The sequence below is a fragment of the Hypomesus nipponensis genome, chromosome 10, assembly GCF_054491055.1.
Source record: "Hypomesus nipponensis isolate SF chromosome 10, ASM5449105v1, whole genome shotgun sequence".
Lineage (NCBI taxonomy): Eukaryota > Metazoa > Chordata > Actinopteri > Osmeriformes > Osmeridae > Hypomesus > Hypomesus nipponensis.
This window is the reverse complement of record NC_140370.1, coordinates 9,734,228-9,759,145: the sequence shown is the minus strand read 5'-3', so window position 1 is coordinate 9,759,145 and position 24,918 is coordinate 9,734,228. Positions and strand designations below refer to the sequence as shown.

At 38.3% G+C, this 24,918-nt stretch overlaps 4 protein-coding genes across 5 annotated transcripts; 1 reads left to right on the top strand and 3 right to left on the bottom strand.

The window, feature by feature from the left end:
• Nucleotides 1-43: 43 nt before the first annotated feature.
• adhfe1 (alcohol dehydrogenase iron containing 1) lies at nucleotides 44-5,160 on the bottom strand. Its single transcript, XM_084707737.1, has 14 exons — nucleotides 5,057-5,160; nucleotides 4,819-4,856; nucleotides 4,693-4,742; nucleotides 4,432-4,485; nucleotides 4,070-4,224; nucleotides 3,613-3,809; nucleotides 3,176-3,253; nucleotides 2,957-3,062; nucleotides 2,350-2,502; nucleotides 1,696-1,794; nucleotides 1,492-1,570; nucleotides 1,291-1,387; nucleotides 971-1,128; nucleotides 44-378 (listed from the first exon to the last, which is right to left on the bottom strand). Exons 1-14 carry the CDS (start codon nucleotides 5,107-5,109, stop codon nucleotides 295-297), a joined length of 1,401 nt encoding a protein of 466 aa, XP_084563863.1. The 5' UTR covers nucleotides 5,110-5,160; the 3' UTR covers nucleotides 44-294.
• A 7,806-nt stretch (nucleotides 5,161-12,966) lies between these two features.
• Nucleotides 12,967-19,855, bottom strand: trim55a (tripartite motif containing 55a). Of its 2 annotated transcripts, none has more exons than XM_084707335.1 (9): nucleotides 19,528-19,855; nucleotides 19,137-19,309; nucleotides 17,845-18,022; nucleotides 17,594-17,689; nucleotides 17,264-17,497; nucleotides 17,068-17,090; nucleotides 16,826-16,950; nucleotides 16,091-16,281; nucleotides 12,967-14,585 (listed from the first exon to the last, which is right to left on the bottom strand). In XM_084707335.1, the coding sequence occupies exons 1-9, from the start codon at nucleotides 19,690-19,692 to the stop codon at nucleotides 14,478-14,480; spliced, it is 1,293 nt and encodes a 430-aa protein (XP_084563461.1). In that variant the 5' UTR covers nucleotides 19,693-19,855; the 3' UTR covers nucleotides 12,967-14,477. The 2 variants fall into 2 exon arrangements, with proteins under 2 accessions (XP_084563461.1, XP_084563460.1); XM_084707334.1 differs by having other exon boundaries at nucleotides 16,091-16,383; nucleotides 19,528-19,854.
• On the top strand, nucleotides 13,284-13,791 carry LOC146271583 (corticoliberin-like). The gene has a single exon (XM_084707339.1). The coding sequence runs from the start codon at nucleotides 13,291-13,293 to the stop codon at nucleotides 13,789-13,791; it is 501 nt and encodes a 166-aa protein (XP_084563465.1). The 5' UTR covers nucleotides 13,284-13,290.
• Nucleotides 19,856-20,496: 641 nt separating the features above from the next.
• On the bottom strand, nucleotides 20,497-23,135 carry LOC146271581 (dnaJ homolog subfamily C member 5-like). Its single transcript, XM_084707571.1, has 4 exons — nucleotides 23,029-23,135; nucleotides 21,415-21,628; nucleotides 20,972-21,140; nucleotides 20,497-20,671 (listed from the first exon to the last, which is right to left on the bottom strand). Exons 1-4 carry the CDS (start codon nucleotides 23,133-23,135, stop codon nucleotides 20,577-20,579), a joined length of 585 nt encoding a protein of 194 aa, XP_084563697.1. The 3' UTR covers nucleotides 20,497-20,576.
• Nucleotides 23,136-24,918: the final 1,783 nt, after the last annotated feature.

Below are 24,918 nucleotides of genomic sequence, written 5' to 3'. Positions count from 1 at the left end.
GGCGATTGGGATTAATAAATCAAAATAGGCTCTTACAGTAATATTGTTTCTGATTATTGACATTTTATTGATATCAAATGATGCATGCATATCATTTAAAAAAGGAAAGATAATACAGGTTATCAATCCTTATGGATTTATGTTTCACTTTGTTAATAAAGAAAATCTAAAAAAAATCTTTATTTCAAAGATTACATTAGGGATCTCTAACATTATACTTCATGGTGTTTGAATGTGTGCATGTGCAGTATGTGTGTCAGAATGTATAAACTTGTGTGAAGGTGTGTTGCACTCTTAGTAGAGCTTCATGGAGGCCTCAAAGAGATGAGTCAGGTCTTCCTCGGTGTGTTCTCTTGGGGACAGCTTGGTCACCCTCTCCTGCAATAAACAACAGTGACACACTGGAAAAGCAAAGCCTTAGGAGAACACTAATCTGAGATCTTCTCCTGTCCGAATACTTAGTCATAGTGACACGAAACATAATCCTTGTAGACTTTTTATCAGTTAAGTTATCACAGGCTTATAATTAATTTTACTGAACTGAAAAGTCGAAAAATAAACATTTGACTGATCACGCGACCTCAACACAAGTTCAAGTGTCTACCAATTAAATCCCCTCTCTGATTTTCTCCCACCCTGCAGTCCTTCATCCAAAGGCACACAGTGATCAGCCATGTCATAGTGACTGAGGGCCAGAGACATGGGCAGGAGAGCATCTCTATATCAATTTTATATTGGGGTTGCACCAGATGGTGCCCCAATTGGAGTTTGGTACCAGCACATTCATGCAGTGAGGTCACAGTCCACAGTTCCACCGTCTAATTAACAGACTATGAGCGGAATTCCCTAAACCCGCATTTTGGCTACACTCAATTACCTGAAGATCCTCTAGTAGATCATTGACAGTCATTTTAGACTGGTAATCCTACCACTGGTACTAAGAAAGAATGTTAAACGCGTATTTGTGTACCTGAGGCAAAGTTCCTTTCACAAGGCCAGGCACATCATCTTTGGTGTAACCCACAGCGCGCAAGCCGTCTTCCACGTTGAGGTCATACAGGAACTGCCGCAAGGTGTCGGCCAATAGTAGGCCAGCATCGTCTCTCTTGGCGTTGCTCACGTCCGCCCCTTAAAGAGACAAAGACTGATTGCTGGATATAATAAAAAATTAAAAGCTTTTGTGAAAATTAAGGATTTACTTGATTTAAGTAGAAATTCAGAAAACAAACTGGAGAAATCACCACAGTATGTTACTGTAAACACTTTTTATGATGGAATGATGGTAAATACCAAGTATCTCTGCAACCTCCAGGTGGCGCTCTGGACACATGCTGGCCGTGAACGTGAAGACTGCAGGGGAGGTTAGGACCACTGACAGACCATGAGGCTTGAGGACCACAGCATAACAAACACACGCAATTCACAATGAATTATACAGTAGGTAAGATTGTTCTGTTAAGTTAGTGAATGGAAACGCATAAATTGCATTACCACAACAGGATGATCCACATTATAGCCTTTGGCCTTGTGGGTCTTCACATTTCCAGCTATTGGATAAGACATCCCGTGGCTACACAACAGAAGAACAATGAAAAACCAGTCAGACCATAAACCAGTCATTGAGAACTGAAACGGTATATGGAAAAGGGCCCATTTTATATCATACACACACACACGAATGACATGTAGGCTTACCACAAGTGGACTCCAGCATTACCAAATCCAATCCCAGCAAATACACTTGCCAGATGCATGCTAGACCTAGCCTCCACATCCTCAGGATCGTACACTGACCTGAGGCAGACAGAGCCAAACACAGACTCAAAGATACAGGACACCATTCTATCACATTTTGCAATGCAGGTGTACAACTATTTAATCATCCCCGGCATATGAATACTTCATGTGTCATAGTTATTTTCTTCTTGTACACTCTGCTGGGCTCACGGTCAGGCTGAGAACCAAAGCTAGACTTGCTGAAGGCCTCATCCATAGAACAGATACCTGTTCAACTGTATCTTAATTTACATACCATAACTATCGACCATTGGGTCACAGTCACACAGTCACACCCAAGCCGGTATGACTGTATCTGAATTAATACTGGACTCTGTAAAGCGACTGAGTACCAGTTATTGTAAGGTGACTTTGGGTGACTTGAAAGGCGCCTCCAAATAAAATGTATTATTATCATTATTATAGGGAAGAACAGTACTGTTTATCTCTGCAGGATCAACAATCTGGCTACTGCTTATAATTCAGGCCAGTCTTTCTCAACCCTGGTCCTCAGAGACCCCCTGCACTGCATGTTTTTGATGTTTCCCCTCTTCCAACATGCATGATTCAAACCTTTTCATGTACTTGGCCACCACGTTGAGGGCGTGTCTGGACCAAACATCACTGATAGGGTTGCTGCCCTGGTAGGCGGGGCGGTTGATGGGATTTGGAGGGCAGGGGCTACGCATGTTGTATGGAAGGGCTGTATATGACTCCAGGGCATGGCTGTGTCAGATATGGGAGAAAGAGAAATCAAGAAAGAGAGCAAGAGCAAGAGAGAGTGAAACAAAGAGGGCAAGGTAGAGACAGAGAGCGCTTTCCATGGAATTCTGACGTTTGAGGTTGTACAACATCAGTAGTGGTCAAGTATAAATCATACAATCGAGCTATCAAGATCATGTAAAACAATGAAGATGCAGATACGACTTCATCTAAAATGTAGGAGTATAACAGAGTAAACATCAAGTGAAACGGCAACAAGTTCAAAGTGCAATGCTATAATATAAAAGTGGGCACAAAGTGTAAGGAAAATATTGTGTATATGGTCTAAGTACATTGAGGCCATGATTGCACATGTGAAAGGCTGGTAAAACAGCTTTAAATACAAATATCCCATACAGCGGTTTGGTTAACTGAATGTTATTTACGCTCAATATTCAGTCTACAGTTTATACTGTACCATAGGACATCAAAACCACTGTTAGCTGCAACCCTCTCTGGCATGTGCAAAGTGTGCAGTGGATCCACAATTCCAAGAGTCGGTTTGAGAGCCCTGCTGGCAATGCCTAAGCAAACAAACCCCCCCCCCCCAAAAGAAAACGCCATCTTGAATCACTGCAATAATTAACAGCTTTAAAAATAGCCAACAATGTGTGGATGCTTCCTCTTTAAAACATACCAGTTTTTGCCTTCAGTTTTTCAAAGTCAAAGATAGCAACACCGGTCGTCTCACTCCCAGTTCCAGCTGTTGTGGGAACTGGAGAATAGAAAACGTGCAATGACACATCCTCAGAACAACCATGCAGGAACTTACAAAACATCTGCAATTCAATGTATTAAATGTTATCTTTTTTGTCTGTATGTCTTTAATGTTTGCTTACAACCATACACAAAGATCAATTTAAATACTCTGACGTGCATGCTTATGAGTGGATTATGAAATGATCCTATGAATTCACAAATATCTTATATATAAGTGGCTACACACTACTCTAGGTTCTGATCTACTTGTTTCAATCCACAGGGGTCACTTTGTAACTATTGATCTAAATCTTTAGTTATGGCCAAAGCAAATAATCTGATGATGCTGAAAGAGATTCTCTTTTTTAGTAATACCTGCAATCAGAGGCTTGAGAGATTGTGTAATCGGCTTTCCCTTCCCTATAGGTGCGTTAACAAAGTCAAGAAAATCCGCCTCCGGGTGACAGGCATACAGATTGGCTGCCTTACAGGTGTCAATCACCGAGCCTCCACCCACAGCGACATAAACGTCAAACTCTTCATTCTTTGCAAAGGCGATGGCCTCCTTGAAGCTGCACAGACCAGTTAACCAGTTAGCCGACACAAACTCATTAAATGCAGTCATACTTATATCTAGTTTTTTAACTAACCTACATGAAGAATCTTATGTAGCAATATATTATCAACATTTATACATCCCTCTTTATAGAAATAGTGATAACAGTAAATGAGTTGAGCAGTTTATGGACATAACAAGTGGAGAATTAATATAAATACACAATTAATTTCAGGTGTTGCATTAATAGACCACTCCAGGCAAAATACAGAATACCTGGAATCTGTGGGTTCCACTCGCACACTGTCAAATACTCTATAGTTTATCCCATTCTTAGCCAGTGACTCCAGCACAGCTTTGACTGGAGGTAGACGAGACAAGTTCTTGTCTGTCATCAGACAGACTTTACGAGCTCCCATGTTCTGAAGGTCCTGTGTTAAAAGACATTAGCGGAAAACAAGGACAAGACCATTAGCCCCTATATAGGCATGATTCAAGTTTGGGGTAAAAACAAATTGGTACCGGAAAGGTGACATGGAGTTCCTCAAAGTTCTCCAATAACTAAATAACTACACTCTTATTACACAATATTTAAACATTTACACTCTACATTGTGACTTGACCAGGAAATTATTCACCATGCCAATTTCCTGTGTGACACCTTCTCCATACCGGATGTTTGAACTGGCCATCTTAACAAATAAATACAAAGAATTAACATTAGTCAAGGTCAAGTCAACAAAAAAATAAGGACATTCCTTGTCTAAATTAATGTGCAATAGTATCAGAACATAAATGATTACAATTTCTCAATATATATGTACATTGCTTGGATATAATTGTTTTACTTAATTGGAATTTAAAAAAAAAAAATGAAAAAAAAATTACAAATTATTCACCTCAACTGCATAGTCAGTTTTTCTTACAGTACATGTGGCAGCTTCTGTGCCTGAAACAAGAGCATTTAATTACAGCTTGATTGTTTGATTTAATTAATTATTTCAAGTTCTTAATGTTTTTCCAACCTTGATGCAAAGTATTTGAATGCGCTGGGCATCTGCATCTGTAACAGATAAGACAGCGAATCATTAGTCTACAGTTATTATGTAGCCAGTGCCAATTAAAACAAAATTGACTGCGCACGTGTGGATAAAGACTTTTGGACAACACGGTTATACAACACGTCACAGTCCTCATTGGGTATTTACTTTACGAACGCATTTTACAGTTGTAAATAAGAATATACTATTGTGTTTAACTTACGATGCTTTTTCGAGTTGCCTGAGCAAATTAGCAACCCTGTTCCGTCCGGCCATGGTGGTCAACTTTCTCAAAATGTTTGTGCTGTGGGTTTTACAGTTGGTCTGACACTCGGTTAAATTATATAAGGTCCCCTACCGTAAAGAATGTGAAAGATTAGTAGGCCATGGGTCATAGGAAAGTTTGCAGTTTGCACATAGGACCACTTACCTTGTAATACTCCAGTCCACTGACGGTTTAGTCCAGCAGTTAAAAAAGTGCAACATCAAGAATTACAAAATATCTGAAAATAATAATTGTTTGGCAATTTGCTTAGAAACAGCATTGAGTTAGAGATTAGCCTACAGCCAAGCGACCAAATATCCTTTCTGTTTTATTGTTTATTAAACAGACAGGCCTATGTTCTTGTTTTCGCGTGTCTAATAAACTAGGCCTATATAATACATTTTTGCTGTGGCCTGGAATTCAATTAACAAATGTTTGCAATTTGAGTTTTATCTATAGCCTAATCAAACACTGAGAAATCGACTTTGTTTTCTTGAAAATGTGTCTGTCCATTAGTGTGCTCGACTATCTGACATGCCACTGCAGTTTTGCAGTCCAGTGACATTATAGGTGGAAGAGGCTTTGATATTTGCACTCATGGAAACATGATGCATTACGGGACTGTCAACCCTAAACATATATCTTCTACAGACTACACCCTATCTAACTGTCCCTTAAGGAAAGTGACAGTGATTCAATGATTTATAAATAGCCTACTGTATTGTTAAAACAACAGGATGTGACCGGCCAATCCTACATGTAGGCTTCATTTGTAGCCTATTGCTTGAGGTAGGTCTAAAGCTTATGTCCTGAAGGAGCTTTTGTCATGACATGTGGCATGAAACTCGTTATGTTTGCTAATGCACTGTGTAGGCTACATTGACATTTACATGGATTTTTAGACAGGCCTATACTATTCACTTCGGAAAAACTGCCCGTTTCCGGAACACGGTTGATTTGCCAGCTGTCAGGCAAATTCCATGACCAAAATATTTCATCCGATTTATCTGCACTTTAGTGCAACCATCGGCTTTTCAGTTGTCATGTTTGATATGCACCATAACTTTAAAAGAAAACCCTAGTTCTTGGCTTTTTTTTGTTGGTTGGTTTCTCGCCAAGTAAATCACTTTCTGTTTAGTTCCCGCGCTTTGTGCATCCGCTACACTGCGTTTGTCAGCTGTGTCGTGGGTGTTTAGCCAGGTGGGAAGCTTGAAGAACAACGTTGTTGAGGTGTGATGACTATTGAAGGGGACAGATGAGCTACGTAGCGAAAGAAACTCCCTGTTCCCAGCCAGCTTTAGAAAGAGCAACTCTCGATGTGCCCTTTCAGTGTCAGCGTGGTGCAGCCATCTTCAGCTCTCTGAAACAGCGATTGTCCTCCTAGTGTTATTTGGCTGTCTCATCACGATCTAGTGGTTTCCTCAGTTACGCCTAGATGCACAGGTGTGGAAAGTTTTTTTTAAATAGAAAATTATTAGGCCTACCGTTCCTAATAATGTCACCTTCACGTTTTTTTCTCCCTCTACTTCATAAACTGTATATTAGCCATTATAAAATGCTTTAAAATTATTTCAGCTCATTTTGTTGGAGACAATGACTAATGTTAATGTTATTATAAAAAAATACCACTTGTTTGTAGGCCATTGTTTTGTGGTGCATTTTGGCATTTTGTGCTAAGCCTAATGTAGCCTACTGTCAAAGATGGATGGATCCGTAACCATGACCTCTATGACAATAATTTAAGTGTGACAAGCAGTATTTACATTGATTTTATGTATGCAAGTGAAAGATGCTTTAGGCCATGCATGATGACCAGTATAATCCCTCAGGCACTTCAACACAGTATCTCATTACAGGCTTTCTTGATTTCTAGGCAGTGGTATAAATGTTAATTTAATGCTCCAATCTCCAATAAGGTTTATTTCCATCCCAACAAAAGTCTTTATAGAGATCTGATCAATGTGATTTCCATTACATTTGTACATTAATATTAAGGTAATCTTATAAGATTACCTTAAATTCAGCCAAGTAGGCATGAGTCAAATTGCCTATGATATATACTATATACTATATACACTATTAGTGTATTTGGATTTACAGAAACACAGAACAAAAGTATTACTTTCTCCTGGAATAAGAAGTAAGAGAGGGTGATGGCATTCGATACTTTCCACAAAAAGGTCAAACTGTCACACGTAGCTCCGAGGTGGGAACATCTTCCGCATGTGACCATTGTCACACCCTGTGACTGGTAGCGTGGCTCCTTGGATGAGCACAGGAGATCGTGATTTACAAATTACTAAAACGTGGATCCCACAGAGGCTTTGCGGTTGTAAAATTGCCTTTTGCACGGAAGCAGATCTTCTTGACATGTCCCAGTTGACCCATTGTAACCTGTAATGAGAAGACTATATGGAGAGAGAAGACATGTTGTAAGAAATGTGCTCTGTCAAGGCCTGTGTGATTGAATCAGAATGACTCTGTAAGGTCATACAGTATTTATAATATTCTCATTGGTGGAGGTGATATAAGTAGGCTTTGTGTTATATTCATTGACCTATTGGAAAATATATACAGTATATCTTGTACATAAACCTGTTGGAAGAATAGCCTGTTGGTCACTTCAGGTAGATACACAAACTAGTTTCACTTGCTTCTACCTTTGTCTTTATTCACATTCCGGAATGTTCAGAGGCAAAGGACATTAGTCCTTTACCCCATTAATTCAACAATCTTTTACCTATTATTTTGCTGCATGTCGTTACCAATTCAAGCCATGCCATGGTGATCTGTCCACTGAGCAACACTGCCTGGTTACAGGTCCTCCATTGTAGCTGTGACAGAAAGGACAGTCTTTGTGTAAAGGACATATAAAGCCTCCCTATCACAGTAAGGCTCAAGGATAGGACACAAAAAGAGTGTGGATTCATTGTTTTCTAATTCTGAAAAGTATTCTGAAATGATTGGCCTATAGGTTACTGATAGGTTACTGACTGTTTCTTGAGTTAGATGTAGACAAAGAAGAGCTTCTGAAATAGACTTGATTTACTTTTAAGGGAGACATGTCAAGGTACATTCTGCATATGTTTTGTTTAAAATGAAAGACACCATGAAATGATCTTGATGTCGATTTCTGTGGGAGAAAACATTTAAAAGTAAAATTATTTAGTCATTTTCTTTATAAATGATCTGAAATGCAGTCCTCTTAAGACATGATCATTAGCACTTAGTAGGTATTAGGTGAATACTTATTAAAAATAAAAATAGTGTTTGACTTTCTAAACCATGCTGAATAAAGTAGCTTTACCAATTTTAAGAACATTTGTAGCAATTCAAGATATTTTGCCAGTTGTAGAAATGAAAAAATGTGTACATGCATAAGTGTGTATGAATTTGATATGATTGATCAGGGTTCTTTACCATATGAAGGTGTATTCTCAGAGATACAAAGCTACATTCTCTCAACTCCATTTCCGACTTCTGTGACAACTGCTTAGTAATTGGCCTAACATTAAACAAACTGAGATTGCAAGTCCGTCTCTTATTAAGGGCTGCTTTTTGAGTATTTTTGGCTCAAGACCTGATGATATTATTCTGTGAATCTTCTGAAAAATAAGTCTCATTAAAAAGAAACAATTAGGTGAGGGAGCTCATGTTTCACACAGCGGCTTCACTCTGAGTCATTCAACAACAGTCTATTGACTTGGGATTCAATTAAACCACAACGTTCCAGTCCTATAGGACAGCCCGGAGAACTACATCAATTAAACTTTTTACATTTTCAAACCTTGGTTATTGTAAAATGACATCCACATACATAAGTGTTACTGCCGTGGACATAGACTGGAAGACTACATTGTTGATAACATAGAGTAAATAGTGTATTGGTTTACAATTCAGATTCATGGTACATGCTAATGGTTTCGCTGATCTATTGGTAAATTGCAAGCTCATTACACAAAATTGACTTTTCAGTAATATGTCTTTTGACAGACAAAATGTACACACTTTTTCAGAAAGTTTATTTTTCTTTGCAGGGTTGGTTCATCTGCTTTGTAGGAGGGCTTTTGATGGGAGGCTTTTATGATTCTTCATAGCAACCAGGATCTTATCATGAAACCTGCAATGAGCTGAAATGTGACAAGATTTTCCAATGTCATTGCTGTAATTACAAAATGGTGAGGTCAACAGGAAAATCCGGAGGAGCTCTTTCCGAGATTGGATTCTGCTGCAAACGTCAATTCAAAAGGAGTGAAGACCTCTGCTTGATTTGAAGGTCATTCCGAAGGAGATGGAATCTGATGCATTAATTCCACCTTGGCCATTCTTTGACTCCACTAGGCCCTACTTTAAGAAGCCTTTCAACACATGTGCACTAGCTAACATTATGGGCTTCCGGAAACTTGCATAACCATGAACATACAATGTATGGGTTGATACATGTACATTTGTTAATACACAAGAGGTAATGCCAGATAACTACCAATCAATGCCATCTTCCACTCAACCTATAGATTAAACAAAAAGTTCAGCCTGCCCCTTTCACATGAAGAGTACGCAACATTTTTCATTTGACTGACTTTTTCAATTGCATTTTATTAGTATGTCAAAAGAGGAAGTTATGGAAAAATGGATTCACAAGTAACAAGTCACATATAAACATGATTTCCCCTTTTGTAAAGCCAGGAAAATACTAGTGTTCCCAAAATGAAAGTACCATTTTATGAACAGTCTAACAAGTAAAATCTATGTCCTGAAAAAAGCTAACCCCCTATGTTTAACAGTGGATTGATGAAAGTGATTTTAAAAAAATAATTTGTAAAAGCTTTCACTTTGATTAGTGGACATAACTTTGTGGCACGCATAATTATCTTCTATGAAAGAACATCCTAGTTAACAAAGGGATAGAGCAGTGGATAGAAAATTGCTCTATTAATTGCAGGGCTCTCTTAGATTACTGATTTGCATTTGAACCATCTCTTGTAACTCTTATTTTAAAGAAGACCTACGTAGATGTACGCAAGGGATGGTTGTTCGAATAGACTTAACTCACAGTCAGACTGATGACAAGGAGGGTCCTGATCAGCATTCCATTTCCATCAGACACCCAGCTAATGTGACCTTCCTTGTCAGGGTGTGTGTATGTGCAGGCTCTTAGGTATGGTTGTTTGTGGGAATATACTGTGTATGTGTGAATGTTTATATGCACGTCCGTGCAAGACAGTGACATCAGAACAAGCAAATGAGCAGCAGTCTCAACACTGACCTTAATTGTCAGGAAAGCTCCAGGCTGAATTGTTATCTATTTTCACACTCAAAGTTTTTCCTAAAGGGCACTAGCTCATCGTGATGACATACATGTCTACATTTTAACTTGACACTGTCACCTTTAAAAAAGAAATTGTTTAAAAAAAAAAAAAAATGTTTTCACTGGACAACTTTTTAAAGAGTGTGCTACTACCTCTCATTGCGTGAGACTGACATGCCGACAAAATACAGCATAAAATTGTGTATTTCGCTTTTGATAAAAGCACCCACTAAATGAATGTACATGTGAAACATGCAGTAACAAGGAATTGATAGGTAACATGTTTTTTCCATGATGTTACGCAAGTAATTCTCCCGGGGTCAGTGGTTTCTTAAATTGATATTATCCAGTTCTTTACCTGCTCTGCTTAAACAATTGTGAATGTATTACCTGATGAGCAACCTTGGTAATTTGGGACTACAGGGAACTACAGTGGAACATGAATTCAAGAAATGTGTTAAATAAATAAAATAATCATGAAATTATAAAGTCTTTACACAAGAGTGTTGTGGTGTGTATCAGTATTCAGCACTGGGCAAAAGGTCAATAATAGGTTCTTCTTCCTTGAGGGCTTTGTGAACCTCCATCCCTTATTAAGCTGCTTAGTTTGACCTCTGAACACAAAAAATAATAACCATAAAATAGTGTTGTTGATTCACACCACGTCTTCACTTGAATTGTATTATAAAATGAACCAGAGAACATTCCCCACCCACTGGATAGACTAGACCTACTTTAATTACATACATGAAAATGAACTGTTCAATGGAACTGTCCAATGAGTAACACGTATCTCGTAATCCCCAAGTCAGTTTCCCAGTCCTCAAAGCTCCTTGTATTTAATGACTGATGACAACAAATTAAAGCTGGTGGGAAGATAAACAGTATAATGCTTATCGTTGGCCCGAACAACAAATTTCAAAGGAATACATCAATGTATGTTGCTGTGCTGTGAGTCTCTGGGTTTTGTTACTCATTAAAACTTAAATTGAAAATATATAGAGTATGTGTAGTAGTGGAGTCCTTACTCACCCAGTGTATGTGACAACCATATAATGTCTTGTTTATAACACATTCAAACCTTAGGGTTACTTCAGCTTTTGAGGTCATTCACAATTTGGATGAATCACATCGATGAGATCGAGCTTGGATTTTGTCATCATCACTCACTCACCTCTAAAGGCCAAAGTGTGACAGAGATTAGACTGGCAACAACCTAGCAAGAAAAGGCCACAAACCATTGATTTTTCTTTCAATGTTCCAGCCATCATTACAACTTCCATTTAATCACGTGTAAGTGTAAAAATAACATTCCATGTTTTAAGTTCTGAAACCATTTGACACTTGAAAATTCCAAGTACATAATGGAAAAAATTATAATTACATTAGAATCCAGAACATTCAGTCTGAATCTTCAATGTTCAAAAAATGAATCACACTGGTTGGTGGCCCAATGGCTTTCAATTATATTCCTGTTGATATGTGATTACCCAGCTCTTGGCTGTGTTTCCCTTTAAAAGGGAAACTATTATTTGAGCCAACTTGGGCCTTAAAGGGGCACATGACCCAATTGTTTACTTGCAATGTATTACACAGCCAGGATTTAGGCCCCAAAGCTCTGGAGGTGTTGATGGGACACTGGTCTAATTGGTCGAATATAAATGCTTATCATTCTGAAACGCTTTGTAAGGTCTTGAATAATAGTCAATGAACATAAATTCAACCACTAATGGAGGAAATTACCTTTTATGCATTTTTGTTAACTGTTAATTCATACATGTAGAACCATGGGTTATTGTGCATTGCTAATATTATTTTGTATTGTATCTTCAAAAATGCATTTATTTGTATAATCTACTTTGATACTTAGTCAACTTAACAGTAAAATGTCAGTGATTCATTTATCCCATTCTTTGCTTATAAAGGTCATGTGTCCTGCTGGAGGTTCACAGCATTGAGTGTATTGACCAACCACCTACCTCAATTCTTTGGCAGGCAGGTGCACAAGGACGTTTGTCGTTAACTGTCTTGCCGATCTGAATGATCTGATATACAGTATAATTGCCACACACTTTTGGAGAGGAAACCATTGGGCCATTGTTAGACAGACCTCCATTCAAGATACCTTGCTAATTAATGTCTAATCTATATAAAAAGTTATGCTTGCTCAAAGCATAGCTTTTTAGTTATGCTACAGCATTAAGGCTTATCAGTCTTGATGGTATTCCTATTGAAGAAATTGTACGTCAGTTAAGTTGAACACGATGTGATCCATACCAATTGTTTTATGACTCATCTGTTCAACGAAAATACGTTTCCCATTCTCATTCAGGTGTTGCCTGCAATACGTTAGCGCTTGCGCAGATTCTTAGCTCACAGAAAAGGATGACATAGGCCTCAAGTCTATGATATATAAGTCTGTTCGCGATGCTTTTTTGGAGACGAACAGTTGCAGGTTCATTGAGAAGAGTGAGACGCGAGAAGTGTGAGAGGACATCCTTTTAAGGAACAAAAACCAACATCAAAGTGGTATTAACTACTTTAGAAAACCTCAGGTATGTTTGTTTTGTGGATTTAATTGGTGATTAGACAATATTTGATATGCATGTACATTTATAAATTACACTAACATACATGTATTTCTTTTATTTTTTACATCATATTATAAACATGCATTATAAAAAGAAATGTATTGCATTCTTATACATTTTCACACTATCACTTATACACTTTCAACTCAGGCAAAGTACAAATAATCCGATGAAGTGAATGCAACTCTTTCCTGAGGACTCCTACAGTCCTATACTTGAGTACTCAAAATAAAATCCTCACTATTATAACATCATTATATGTTTAATCCTCAGATTCTTCCTAATTTTCTGAGATGAAGTTTAATGTCTTCATTTCCGCGGTGGCTCTACTTGGTGCCTTCCAACCACGATATGAATGTAGAGCCATTGAAACTCGAGGAGCTGTCCATCCATCGAAGACTCTTGAAACTGAGCTCCAACAGCTATCTCTTCCCATTATCCTGCGATTAGGAGAGGAATACTTCATCCGGCTTGACAAGGCAAACCAAAATGCATCGCCTTCCGATTCCAACGCATTCGCCGGAGCACCCTCAAAGATGGTAAACAGGGCTCTACAACTTCAACTCACTCAGCAACTTCTTCAAGGTAAAGTTGATAGCATCGATCGGTTCGTAAGTAGCTACGATAACCAAGTGGATGATTCCAAGGCAAAGGGAAAGCGGTCTGAAGAGCCTCCTATTTCGTTGGATCTGACGTTCCATCTGCTGCGAGAAGTTTTAGAAATGGCTCGAGCGGAGCAAATTGCCCAGCAGGCAAATAGTAACCGAAGGATGATGGACATCTTTGGAAAATGAAAGTGAAAAGGATGATTTTCTCAAGTTTACATCTTGGGTATAATACGGTGCCATAGTTGTTTGTATTTTGTTTGTTTGAATTCTACTTGAATTCTGACTTTTATTATTTCTTTATTTTTATAACAGCAAATATAAATTCAAGCTTTTTTTCTCTGTTGTAATTACATTACGTTATGAATAGAACATACATAGTTCCGTGAAACTGCTGTAATACTGAACACAGACTTAATTTGACGTGTGTTCAAGCATAACATGTAATTTGTCAAGATCACCAATCTCTTTTGTCAAAGCTGACAAGATCTCTCTAAAAATCCAAATCTGTTTTAAAGTTTGATAATAAAATACAGTATGAGCAACCATATTTGTTGTGCAAGAGAATGTCTAATATTTATATTTGTAATAAAACAATTCAAAGTTACAATATACGGTTTGCTGTGTATCCTAAATCAATGAGTGTATCTGACTTTTCACCAAATAAACCCATGCGCAAATCTACCATTACGCACATCTGGAGCAATACTCTGCATACTGTATATTGTTTATATATTACACATACACATATTTATCCAGTCAGATAACAATTATATGAGCTTTGTTTTCAAAGGCAGGATAAAGGATAGATCTCTGTTTCTGTAGTCTACTGGTATGTTAGTTAATCCAATATTTAAGTCCTCAGCTATGATTAACTACTTTTGAGTGTTGAGCCAAGAAAAGGAGAAAACATGACGCGGTCCATCTTTGTCGTCTGTGTTTGGCTGGCTTTCATTGTGTGGACTTGCCATATCAGAGTGTATCTGTGAAAACAGAAAAATAAACAGCACTGTGTCACTATGACAGTCCACCCCCCACTAATGTTTCATACCACAATGGTCTTTTGCATTAACATTGTGATTAGCTATTTTAAAAAGTTGTGGAATGTGTCATTTGAATCAAATGAAAGAGCTATCAAAGTAGCTATTTAAAAACATACTAAGCCTAAATCGGGTTTAGCAAGTCAGATCTATAAAATGTTATTAACAATTAATTCTGACTTTTGAATGACCTTGCTACATTTGCTCCAACTTCATTAGGACACCCATTCAGAATAAAAGGTACGTCATATTTGTATACAGTTATGTAACACTTGACTTGACCATTATTAATCTTCAACATTAACTTTTGTCTACCATGAGACAGTCAGTTTATTTTCATTTATCTATATTTGTAAAAATAATACTACAATTACTAAGGTACACATTCTTTTTGTTTTGTAAAATAATTGAATTTCAGAATCATGGGGTCCTTGGCATCAATGGCTCAAAGCAAAGCTTTCTTCATTTTAGGCCAATACAGTTCTGTACTGTATTAAAAAGTATTCAACAAATGCCAAAAATTAAATCATACTCTATAGTGCTGGTAGAATATCAGATTCAAAAGTTGATGAAATGTATTAACCACAGCCAAAACTATAAGGCAGATAACCATTTTCTGTGTAGAAACAAAACACCAAGCTGTTTTTCTTCAAGACTGTTCAACCTTATATTTTATTATATGCCCTGTAGCTATGTCCCTACGGTGTCTTTTTGCTCATCTAACTAAATGTGTTACTGTGTCCCTGGCCAGTATTCCTTCCTCAGTTGTTCCTCACTGGGCTGTTTTTACACAAGTATATGAATTGATGTCATTGGTAACCCACATACCCACACAAACCCACACTGAGAGGGTTTTTAGTCAAAGGGCATCTCTAACAATATGCTCTGTGAAACAGTCCAGACTCTTCATCTCGCAAGAGCTCCAGGTGGCTTCTTCATTCCGATGACGATGTGTTGGCTTGAACTCTACGCTCATTCACATTAGCACTCCACATGCAGATGAAACCCAGTGATGATGACATGAAGCAGAGTGGCTGCTAATTATGAAAACAGTGCCAATCCCACCCGCGTCTATTTCCCTTACCCTTTACACTCTACTCATGTAATGCCCTGGCAGTGAGGGAGCAGGCAGGTGTATCATCATTACAGCCGCCTGCTGAGGTAAAAACACCACAGCCACCAGCTCAAGCACCAACTCATAACTGTCTACTTTCCCTTGCCATAGTTTTATACTGATTATATTGATTTACAAATGAATAAATACATACCGTTTGTGAAGCTTGTTGGTTATTTGAGATTGATTTTGAGATTTAAATGTGAAAATTTGACCACACCCACCAATTAGCAACACTACTGCAACATGAGTTTAATTAAGGAAACTGTAGTGATCCAACCAACTGCTACCTTGAATAAGAGTTTTACTACTCAGTGAATTAATGTCCTCTTACCTGACTTTGGGAGTCTGATGGCAGTGTCTGGGTCTGGGGCAATAAAGGGGGTTGTTGGGGGACCTGGGTAGGTGTGTTGCCTGGAGGTTCGGTGACTCTCTGGGGTTGGGCTGGCATTTGCTGGACTGGGCTCTGTTTGGTTGGTACAGCCGGCTGCAGCTGCTGCCTGGGCGGGCGAATGCCAGTTCCCCCTGCAGCATGGGAGGTCTCAGTGCGTGTCACACCAGTTAACACTCTCCCCTCTCCTGCATCCTCTCCTCTCTCTGCACCCTCACCATCTTCATCTTCATCATCTGATTAGTAGTTAATAACAATGATTAAAAGAAACTTACTTCAAATCTGGTTCACTTGAGCATGCTGTTTAATTGTTAGATTAGTCTCTTGAGTACATAAAAGGAGACATTTACAGTGTCTTCATCCTCAAGCTGGAGATTTAAATGTTAGGTCATACTGTATAATAATAACTCTTCACCTGTATGTGTATAGTATGACTAAAGCACCTACCTCAAAATACTGAATGTGCATATGTGTGATTAATTTGAGATTTAAGAAAAGGCCTGAGGGTTAAAATTGTTTATGAGTATATATAAATCTCAATTGTTGTCCTTAATAACATTTGAATGCAGGTAAGTTCTGAAAATGAGTCACTGACAATAATTATTTAGGGGGAAATCTAGCTTGCAATAGAATGGAAACATTCAACAATATAGATGACAATATGGATGTGAAACCTACCTTTTATGAAGTCTACACTGAGCAATGATCTCCTCTCCCTGTTAAAGTTAGCTGTGAAGTGATCCATGTTCTCATAGCCGCGCTCTACTTTGTCCAAGTGAGAGGTGTTTGTGCCCTCAGTAATCCTGACAGAAAAATTGGGTGTACGAAATTGGGGAATTATATAGATATATTGACACTTGCAGTGCATGTATTTTATGATTACATAATGTTTTATGATAACATTAAAATGTAATGCTCACTTTTGAAGAAGAGGCTTAGCAGTCTGTAAAGCAAATATGTAGGTTATTATTTGTCACAGGATTATGATGTTTTTGTGAAAATGTTTAATTAAACTTGATTCTATATTTCACTAATGATGATGCCAGTTATGCATCATCTTCCAGATGGGATCTCCTCCTCTCTGATTCCTTTGAAAGTACACCTTTATCTCATTACCTGGAGGAAGACAGCCATCTCCGACTCCTCCATCGTCTGAATTCCTGTCTCCACAATCTTGGCCATGCTCTCAAGGTGCTCAGTGTACTTCCGCTTAAGACCACAAATGTAGTCCAGTTTCTCCTGCTGCTCTGCATTGATCTTCAGGGTCATCTCCCCTTTCCGCTCCTCCAGGATAGTGTAAAGGTGGTCAAACTTCTCGCACACCTTTGACTTCTGTCTTCTGCCATTCTCCTGAAATAGCATAACATGATGGATATGATGTTTGAAGGCAACTAACTAAGATTTAGTTCTTCAAACAGAAAAGAAGTAATGACTCCGTGGACTCACATCAACTGTCCTACTGGTCTCCTCTAGCTGGCTGATGATGGCTTGGATTCTGTCATTGTTGCCCACCAACAAAGCTATACAGTCTGTCAACTCTGCCTGAAATCACCAAAGACAACAGAGTCAATACTACAATTCAAACAATTGCCATTTCCAAGATGTGCCAAGATTAGTTATGGGCCAAATTGGAATGTTAAACAAAGTGTAGCAGAGATTTTTAGAATCAGAAAAAAAGTATGATTAAACTTGGCCACCTTTTGGTTTTGGAATACATTGTTCAGCGGGGCAACCTCACAGTCCTTGTGTGCTCCAAAAACCTTGCAGAGAGAGCAGGTGGGGACTCCACATGTTACACAATATATGTTGATCTTCTCTTCTTCATGCTCCTCACACATAGGCTGGTCACATTTAGTCTCTGCTGGAGGTTCAGGCCTAGTAAATCACAAGTGTGTCTTTTTAAGTATACATTTTTGAGGCATGTATATAAACTAGGTCAAAGATTAATGTACCAAGAGAAGTACAAATGAATGCTTTCATGTTATTAAAGCGAAAGAGAGAGGCAAAACAGGTGTTAATAGATACTTCCAATGTATCTGCTAATTATTAATGTTATGTATTTTTTCAAATGAAGTGCATTCAACAATGAAAAGGACACCTGCTTTATCAAACATTGGTCGATGTTACCATGTTTCAGACCCTCGGCCTGTCTGTTTTCATTGAAAAGGTGGCCTGTTGCATTGCCAATATTTAATTTGGCAACTAAGAATATGCTAACATTTGAAATGAAGTGTTTTAAATAGTCCACTTGTATCAAACCATTATTGATTGTTTACCACACCATGGTGGCTAAAAGGGTTTTGCTTGGCACAGTAATTATCAGATTCAGACTACACGCGAAAGTGAAAAACTGCTCCTTGCCATCTACAGTATGGACACTGAAATGATAATTACTAAAGTGTCAAGAGTAGGCCAAATGCTAGGCAGACGGAAAAAAACAACTAGTACAAACGATAACCAAACAATGTTTGGGTAAAGTTTGGAAAGTTCTAGTTAGTTTGTGAAAATATGAGATGCTGTCATTTGAACAAAGAAGAGGAGAAGAGCTGACATTTGATCAAAACACAATCTTATTTTTCCAATTCTAACTAATTTTGCAACCAATTGTTTGGTATGCCCATCTATAAAGCAGGCTATAACAAGTTGATGTCAGATGAACGTAGTCAGGCTTAGACAGCAATATAAATAGTACCCTGTCTTGTCTGCTGCCTCACTGGCCTACTTATAAAAATAGAGTCCAGGCCTTGGTCAGAGAACCTATGGATTCAAACCCATGACTGGTCTATGGGTGTTAACCAATAAAAAAATTATTGTTCATTTGTACAATGTTATCTTGAGATGTGTAATTGTATAGTGTAGTACGGTAGACAGGTTTATCAGATTAATACATTTGTAATTACCTAACTGTTAAACTAACAAACTGTGAAGTTGTAGTGATATTCAGATCTAATGTCCTTGCAGTCTTATATAGACCATTTGTCTGTCTCACCTTGTGGACTCCTGTTTGTACATATCAATGATATTCTCCACCAGGAGGTTCCTCTGTAGACCATAAACCCCATGACGATCCAACACTACCTCGTGTCTGCAGGATGGACAGCGGAAACGGCCTCCTGAAGTCACTGTTGAGCCACTTCTGGTTGATAGATAAGGGTTGGAGGCCTGGAATGCAAGACACAGGTGATGGTGTTAGGGGAAAGCAGATAGGGGATTTCACCAGTGTGATACTGTTCATGGGAAAGTGAAAATCTTGAGGAATAGCCTACAAACATTGTGTTTTCTCAGCAATACGTTTTAAAACAAACATATATTTATGTCATCGTAAAAAAATGAGAGGACAACTAATTTCAATACAGGAAAATACAAGCCCTAAAGCCTACCTGGAAAATATCATTGGCACATTTTCGACAGAGGTTGTGTTGGCAGGGTAGAATGACCACGGGTTTGGTAAACATTTCCAAACAGATAGGGCAGATAAGTTGTTTCTCCAAGCTGTCCATGGTGTCTTGCTTTGTGGAATGCGAATACTCCAGAGAGATACTCATTGCACAGTGCGAGAGCCACAAACACCACGCTGTGCACGAGGCACATAGACGGTTGGCTTTTTATTCCCTAAGAACTGTCCTGGTAAAATAATCGTAGAACAAGGCCTGCTCCGGAATAATGCGCAGTCACTGGGCCTTCGCGAGAGCTGTCCTCCAAGTTTGTTCACACGGATCGCGTCAGTTGAGTGTCAAGGCTGTTTTTAGAAACTCCCACGTCAAGGGTTGCCATGCTTACTTGCCCATATATGAAAGTGTAACAAATAGGGGGTCCAGCTGTTGTCCTCTTAACCAGGAAGGGGTAGCTATCAGACAACACAAGCATGTGTATCTGCTTGTCCGGTCTCTAGTCGAGCGAGCATACCTTTCAATCATCTGAATTAATTTCTGTAGAAGCATATTACAAGTAAGGGTCAGATTTACACACTTTTGATTTATTTGATGTAAATGTTTTTTTTCTTTCTATAATCCAACAGGCCTATTTGACTTCAAACCAAATATACAACAAGGGTGGGCAACATACTTTTTATGTGTGCTGAATTGAGCAAGCATGTTGAAAGCAACATTATCAGTCTAGCCATATAAAAATGTCTACTTCATGTTGATCGAATCAGACGAAATCATCCATTTGAATAATTATTTATGTAAAACCATGGTGTGATTAATGACATGATTGTTTTTCAGAGTGACTTGAATCAGGAGACTAACAAACTAAAGCATGAACTGCAGCCTTTGAACAAAAATAGCTCAACAAAATTACTGAGAACAAAAGCAAACAAAGTACACAAGCTATTTACATTAGTCTTTTCATGTCTTATTATGGAATTAAGCAGTCATGTAGTGTACATTGACGGATTATGCTTTGCTGATGTCATGATGCTCCGAGCTCAGGTGTAGGAATCTCTTTGGTATTTTCGGTCCCCAATCAATTGTGTCTTCTCACTAGCATTAGTTGGCTGGTGTACCACTGGAGTGTCTCCATCTAAAAAAAAAAAAGTAAAATATGAGTTCATGCTTGTGTGTGTATGTCTCTGTGTGCATTTCAGCTTATCCAAAACAAAGAGGCACTGCAAGTCTTTGGGCAGGACAGCTGCCGACTTGCAGCTTCATACAGTGCCCAGTTCTCGAGATAATCAAGCCACAGACACACACTCTCACACATTATAGTTAGATGTGTGTTGTATGTAAAAAAGTGGATCTGATTATTATTATATGCACATTCCTAGTTTGTGTACAGTAGATGTGTGTGTGATTATGGCGTGTGCACGCTGCAACCCTTTACCATCCATGTCATTGCGGATCTCTTCCTCCAGGTCTTCGGGGGAGACATAGTTATCTGCTCCCTCTCCAGGAGGCGTCGGCTTGAGCCTCCCACAGCAGCAGTTACAGCAGCAACACAGGCAGCAGCAGCAGTAGAACCCTGTTATAACACCACATAGGGCAAAAAGACTCTGGCAGGACAGATGTATATAGATCAGTACAGGGTAGATGAGACAAATGAGAACAAACACACACATGCTGTACACAGATGCACCCAGATACATAAATACATGTGCGTAAATGTACACAAATAAACGCTTGCTTTACACATTGTTCCTGTTTTTATCAAAATGTTGCCTCTATATCAGGATACTAGTTATTATTTCATATCCACTGTGAAGCCCTTCACGGTACAGATTATACCATATGTGACCTTTTGATCTGATTGTTTAGATTTGATCTCACCTTGGCCCACCAGGTAGAGAGCATAAAGTATGTGTTTACATTCTCCTCCCCAAACTGCTGAGCTACATAGAGTCCCAGAGAGCCATAACTGTCGTAGATGTTCCTCTTGGTGACATCTGACAGGATGGTGTGAGCGCTGTTCAGCTCCTTGAACTTCTCCGCTGTCTCAGGGTTATCAGGATTCTTATCCGGATGGTATCTAAGGGCTAGTTTTCTGATGAAGCACATTTTTAACAGTGTTTTATTAATAGTTTGAACATTTTCAGAAACTAGTAGTATAGCACAGTTCAGTAGTGTATATGGTAGTAAATGCATATGTTTTGTTTCGAGATTTGTAAATTCTTGTGAATTTTTCTTTAAGAAATTCTTAACCTGGAAATGGAACTATAGAACTTTTTGGAGGCATCTTTGTCACAAAATTGTCTGCACAGTTATGTTTTGTGTATGGACAGTCCAAAGTGTCTTGGCATTTGGTTCCTTAGAACTACTGCTCCATCTAGTGTCAGGCTATTGTCAGCACAAATATGTTTATATTATATTACGATTAATAATGTACATTCACGGATAATAGTTTTACAGAATACATTTAGCGTATTTGTAGTATTTATTGGTAAGTTTTATTGCCACTGATGAGGTATATGCAATAAGTTATTGCACATACTGTAGCTACCCACCACTTTGGGACCTTGTGAGACATATCCTTATGTACTTGAACTACTTACTTTTTTAGTTAATGAGCTAAACTATCTCTTGCAGTTATGTAGATAAGTAACAAAGGGATTGAAAACATTTTTACAATACAAATACACAAATAGTAACAATATGTATTATTATCGGTAGTTCAAAATTGAGTCCCACGAGATGCTGCAGGCTTTCACAAGGATCAGCCTAAGCAAGACTCAACTAAAATAACAACAACCAACCGAAAAACCAACCCAATATAATAAATGATTAAAAGTAGAAGAAAAAAACACTATATTGTCAATAGTACATGGACATCGCTCAGTATACAGACTTTTGCTTATTGAGCTTCTCATTCCAAAATCATGAGCATTAATATGGAGTTTGTTCCCACTTTATATTTCTATAATTGCCTTCACTTTTCTGGGATGGCTTATGATATAGACACTGGGACATTGATGCAGGATCTGCTTCTGTTCAGCTACAAGAGCATTTGGGAGGTCAGGCCCTGATATTGGGTGATTAGACCTTGCTTGCGGATGGTGTTTATCCCAAATGTGTTTGGTCTTGTTTAGATGAAGGATCTGTGCAGGCCATGGAAGTTGTTCCACACCAAACTTGACAAAACATTTCTGAATAGACCTCTTTTTATCAAGCCAAAAAAGGGCCAATGGGCCTCCCCCAAAATTGTTGCCACAGAGTTTGAAAGAAGCTGGTATTAGCTTTTGTATTTCCACAACAACTTAGGGCTCCAGCCTAAAACCATGAAAAACTGTCCCCATCGCTACATGTCTTGATATGTAGCAATGCAAAGTGAGGTTGACACAGAAGAAATGCTCCATCAAGCTTTTTACAGGTTTAAGGCCAGGTATCACCGACTTTTGGCCATATAGAACATAATGTATGAAAAAGAGAAAGGTGTATTGTTCTCACCTGTAGGATTTTTTTATGTCATCATGTGTGCAACCTTTCTCTAGTCCCATTAATTGGTAAAGAGACTCGCCTGATGTAGACAGGGAGCGCTGCCTGGATTCAGACATCCTACAACCATTACCTGCTGGTGAACACAGCATGGAACATTTCATACAAAGTCCAGTGTACTTAATCTAGAAAATTAGACTAGGATCAAATAATTATCTATACAAAGCATACTGAGCATATACACTAATCAAGCAATGGAAAATATACCCAGTAACCAGTTTATTTTTTAAAAGTAAAGTAGGACAAATCATAATGATTAAAGAAATAAGTAGGAACGAAATAGATACCTTAACCTTATAACACTCTTCCTTCTGTTTTCTTCTGTATATCCAAACTTCAGTCAAGGCCCTTAACCTACTTATATTGTGTTGATAGAGAGGTACCAGTAAAGGACAGCTATTGTTGGTTGGTGTAGACCTAAAGCTGAAAGGAAATGAAAGATTCAAGAACCCGTTGACTTGTGTTTCACAGGGCACCAATAGGCCCATGATCCATGCCGTGTCTGTAGGCTTGATCGAGTTTCAGCTGAGACGGTTGGCTAGGTGTATTGTGCAGGGTGGAGGTAAGCGTGACCAATGACCATACTGCTGAGGAGTCTGGCTAAACAGAGGACAGATGGGACTCATAACCACACCTATGTAGTCAAGACAAGTGGTTTAAAGTCACAGTACTATAGACAGAGACAGACCAACAGGCATATATCTTGCTCTATTGAGTACTGTATTACTATAACATATTATTTTTTCTTAAAACAGAAAGGGGTTATTATCATCATCAACTCCATATTATTGCCGATGGAATTAGAATAAGGATGTCATAAAAGCTCCTGTAGGTGACTTGTGTAGGTGTCCCAATACTTTTGTCTATATAGTGAGTTTTAGATCTGGAGATGCTTGGACAGATCTGTTGTTTTGCTTCAAATTATACATTTCAGATAGTCTTACAAAGGCAATAATGTAATTAGGGAGGACTTGTCCTTAGCCTGCTGGTTTGTGTTTAATCACAGGTTGAAGGTGCAGTATTATAGCAGGAAATAGTGCCATCTAGCTTGTAAACAGAGATGACTCAGTATCCTTCCAAGAAGTAAACTGCTATTGTATTGTGCCGTCAGAAATTGTATGTAATAACCAATTTTCATCACATGGTGGAGACAAACACATAGGGTTGTTTCTGGGTCATCTACATTTATAACAGAAAAAAGAGAGACAAAAAAAACAATAACATTGATGAGAAATTTAGTAATACTTTTATGAACACAAACCCATTTTGTTCCAGATCATATACAGATGGCTGAAGTTTGATATTATAGCTAAAGAATTCTGTACATTTGGGCGGCCTTTTTAGCTATATAAAAGATACATGATGCATTTAAATCATGAAAACCCCATCTGCTACAAAAAAACATGCCATAATCGACTCTATAGAAATTGTCTTTATGAATCATCTACAGTGTTAACAGTTTATTTTACATTAAAAAAAAATCTGAAGACAACTTTGATAAATCTGAGGATGTTGGGGATGTTCAAAGGATTGTGATCTCCTGAGAAGCACATGTTGGTGCAAACCAAACTGTGCTACCTTGAATTAATTTCCCTTTGAGTCGCTCTAGTAATAAACAAGTCTGCCGTGGGACTGCTCCTTAGTAAAGTAAGTATAGGGAAATCATTGGGGAGTTTGGGGGAAATCTTTCATTGAATTGATTTCCTTCTCATGGGTTTGATCATCCATGGTAAAGCAACAGCACTAGGCAAATACATTGTGATATGAGTATATTGTATGTCCTCATCCACACAATGATTGCGTGATATGAGAAATGCTCAAAAAGAGAAGCATCCACATCCC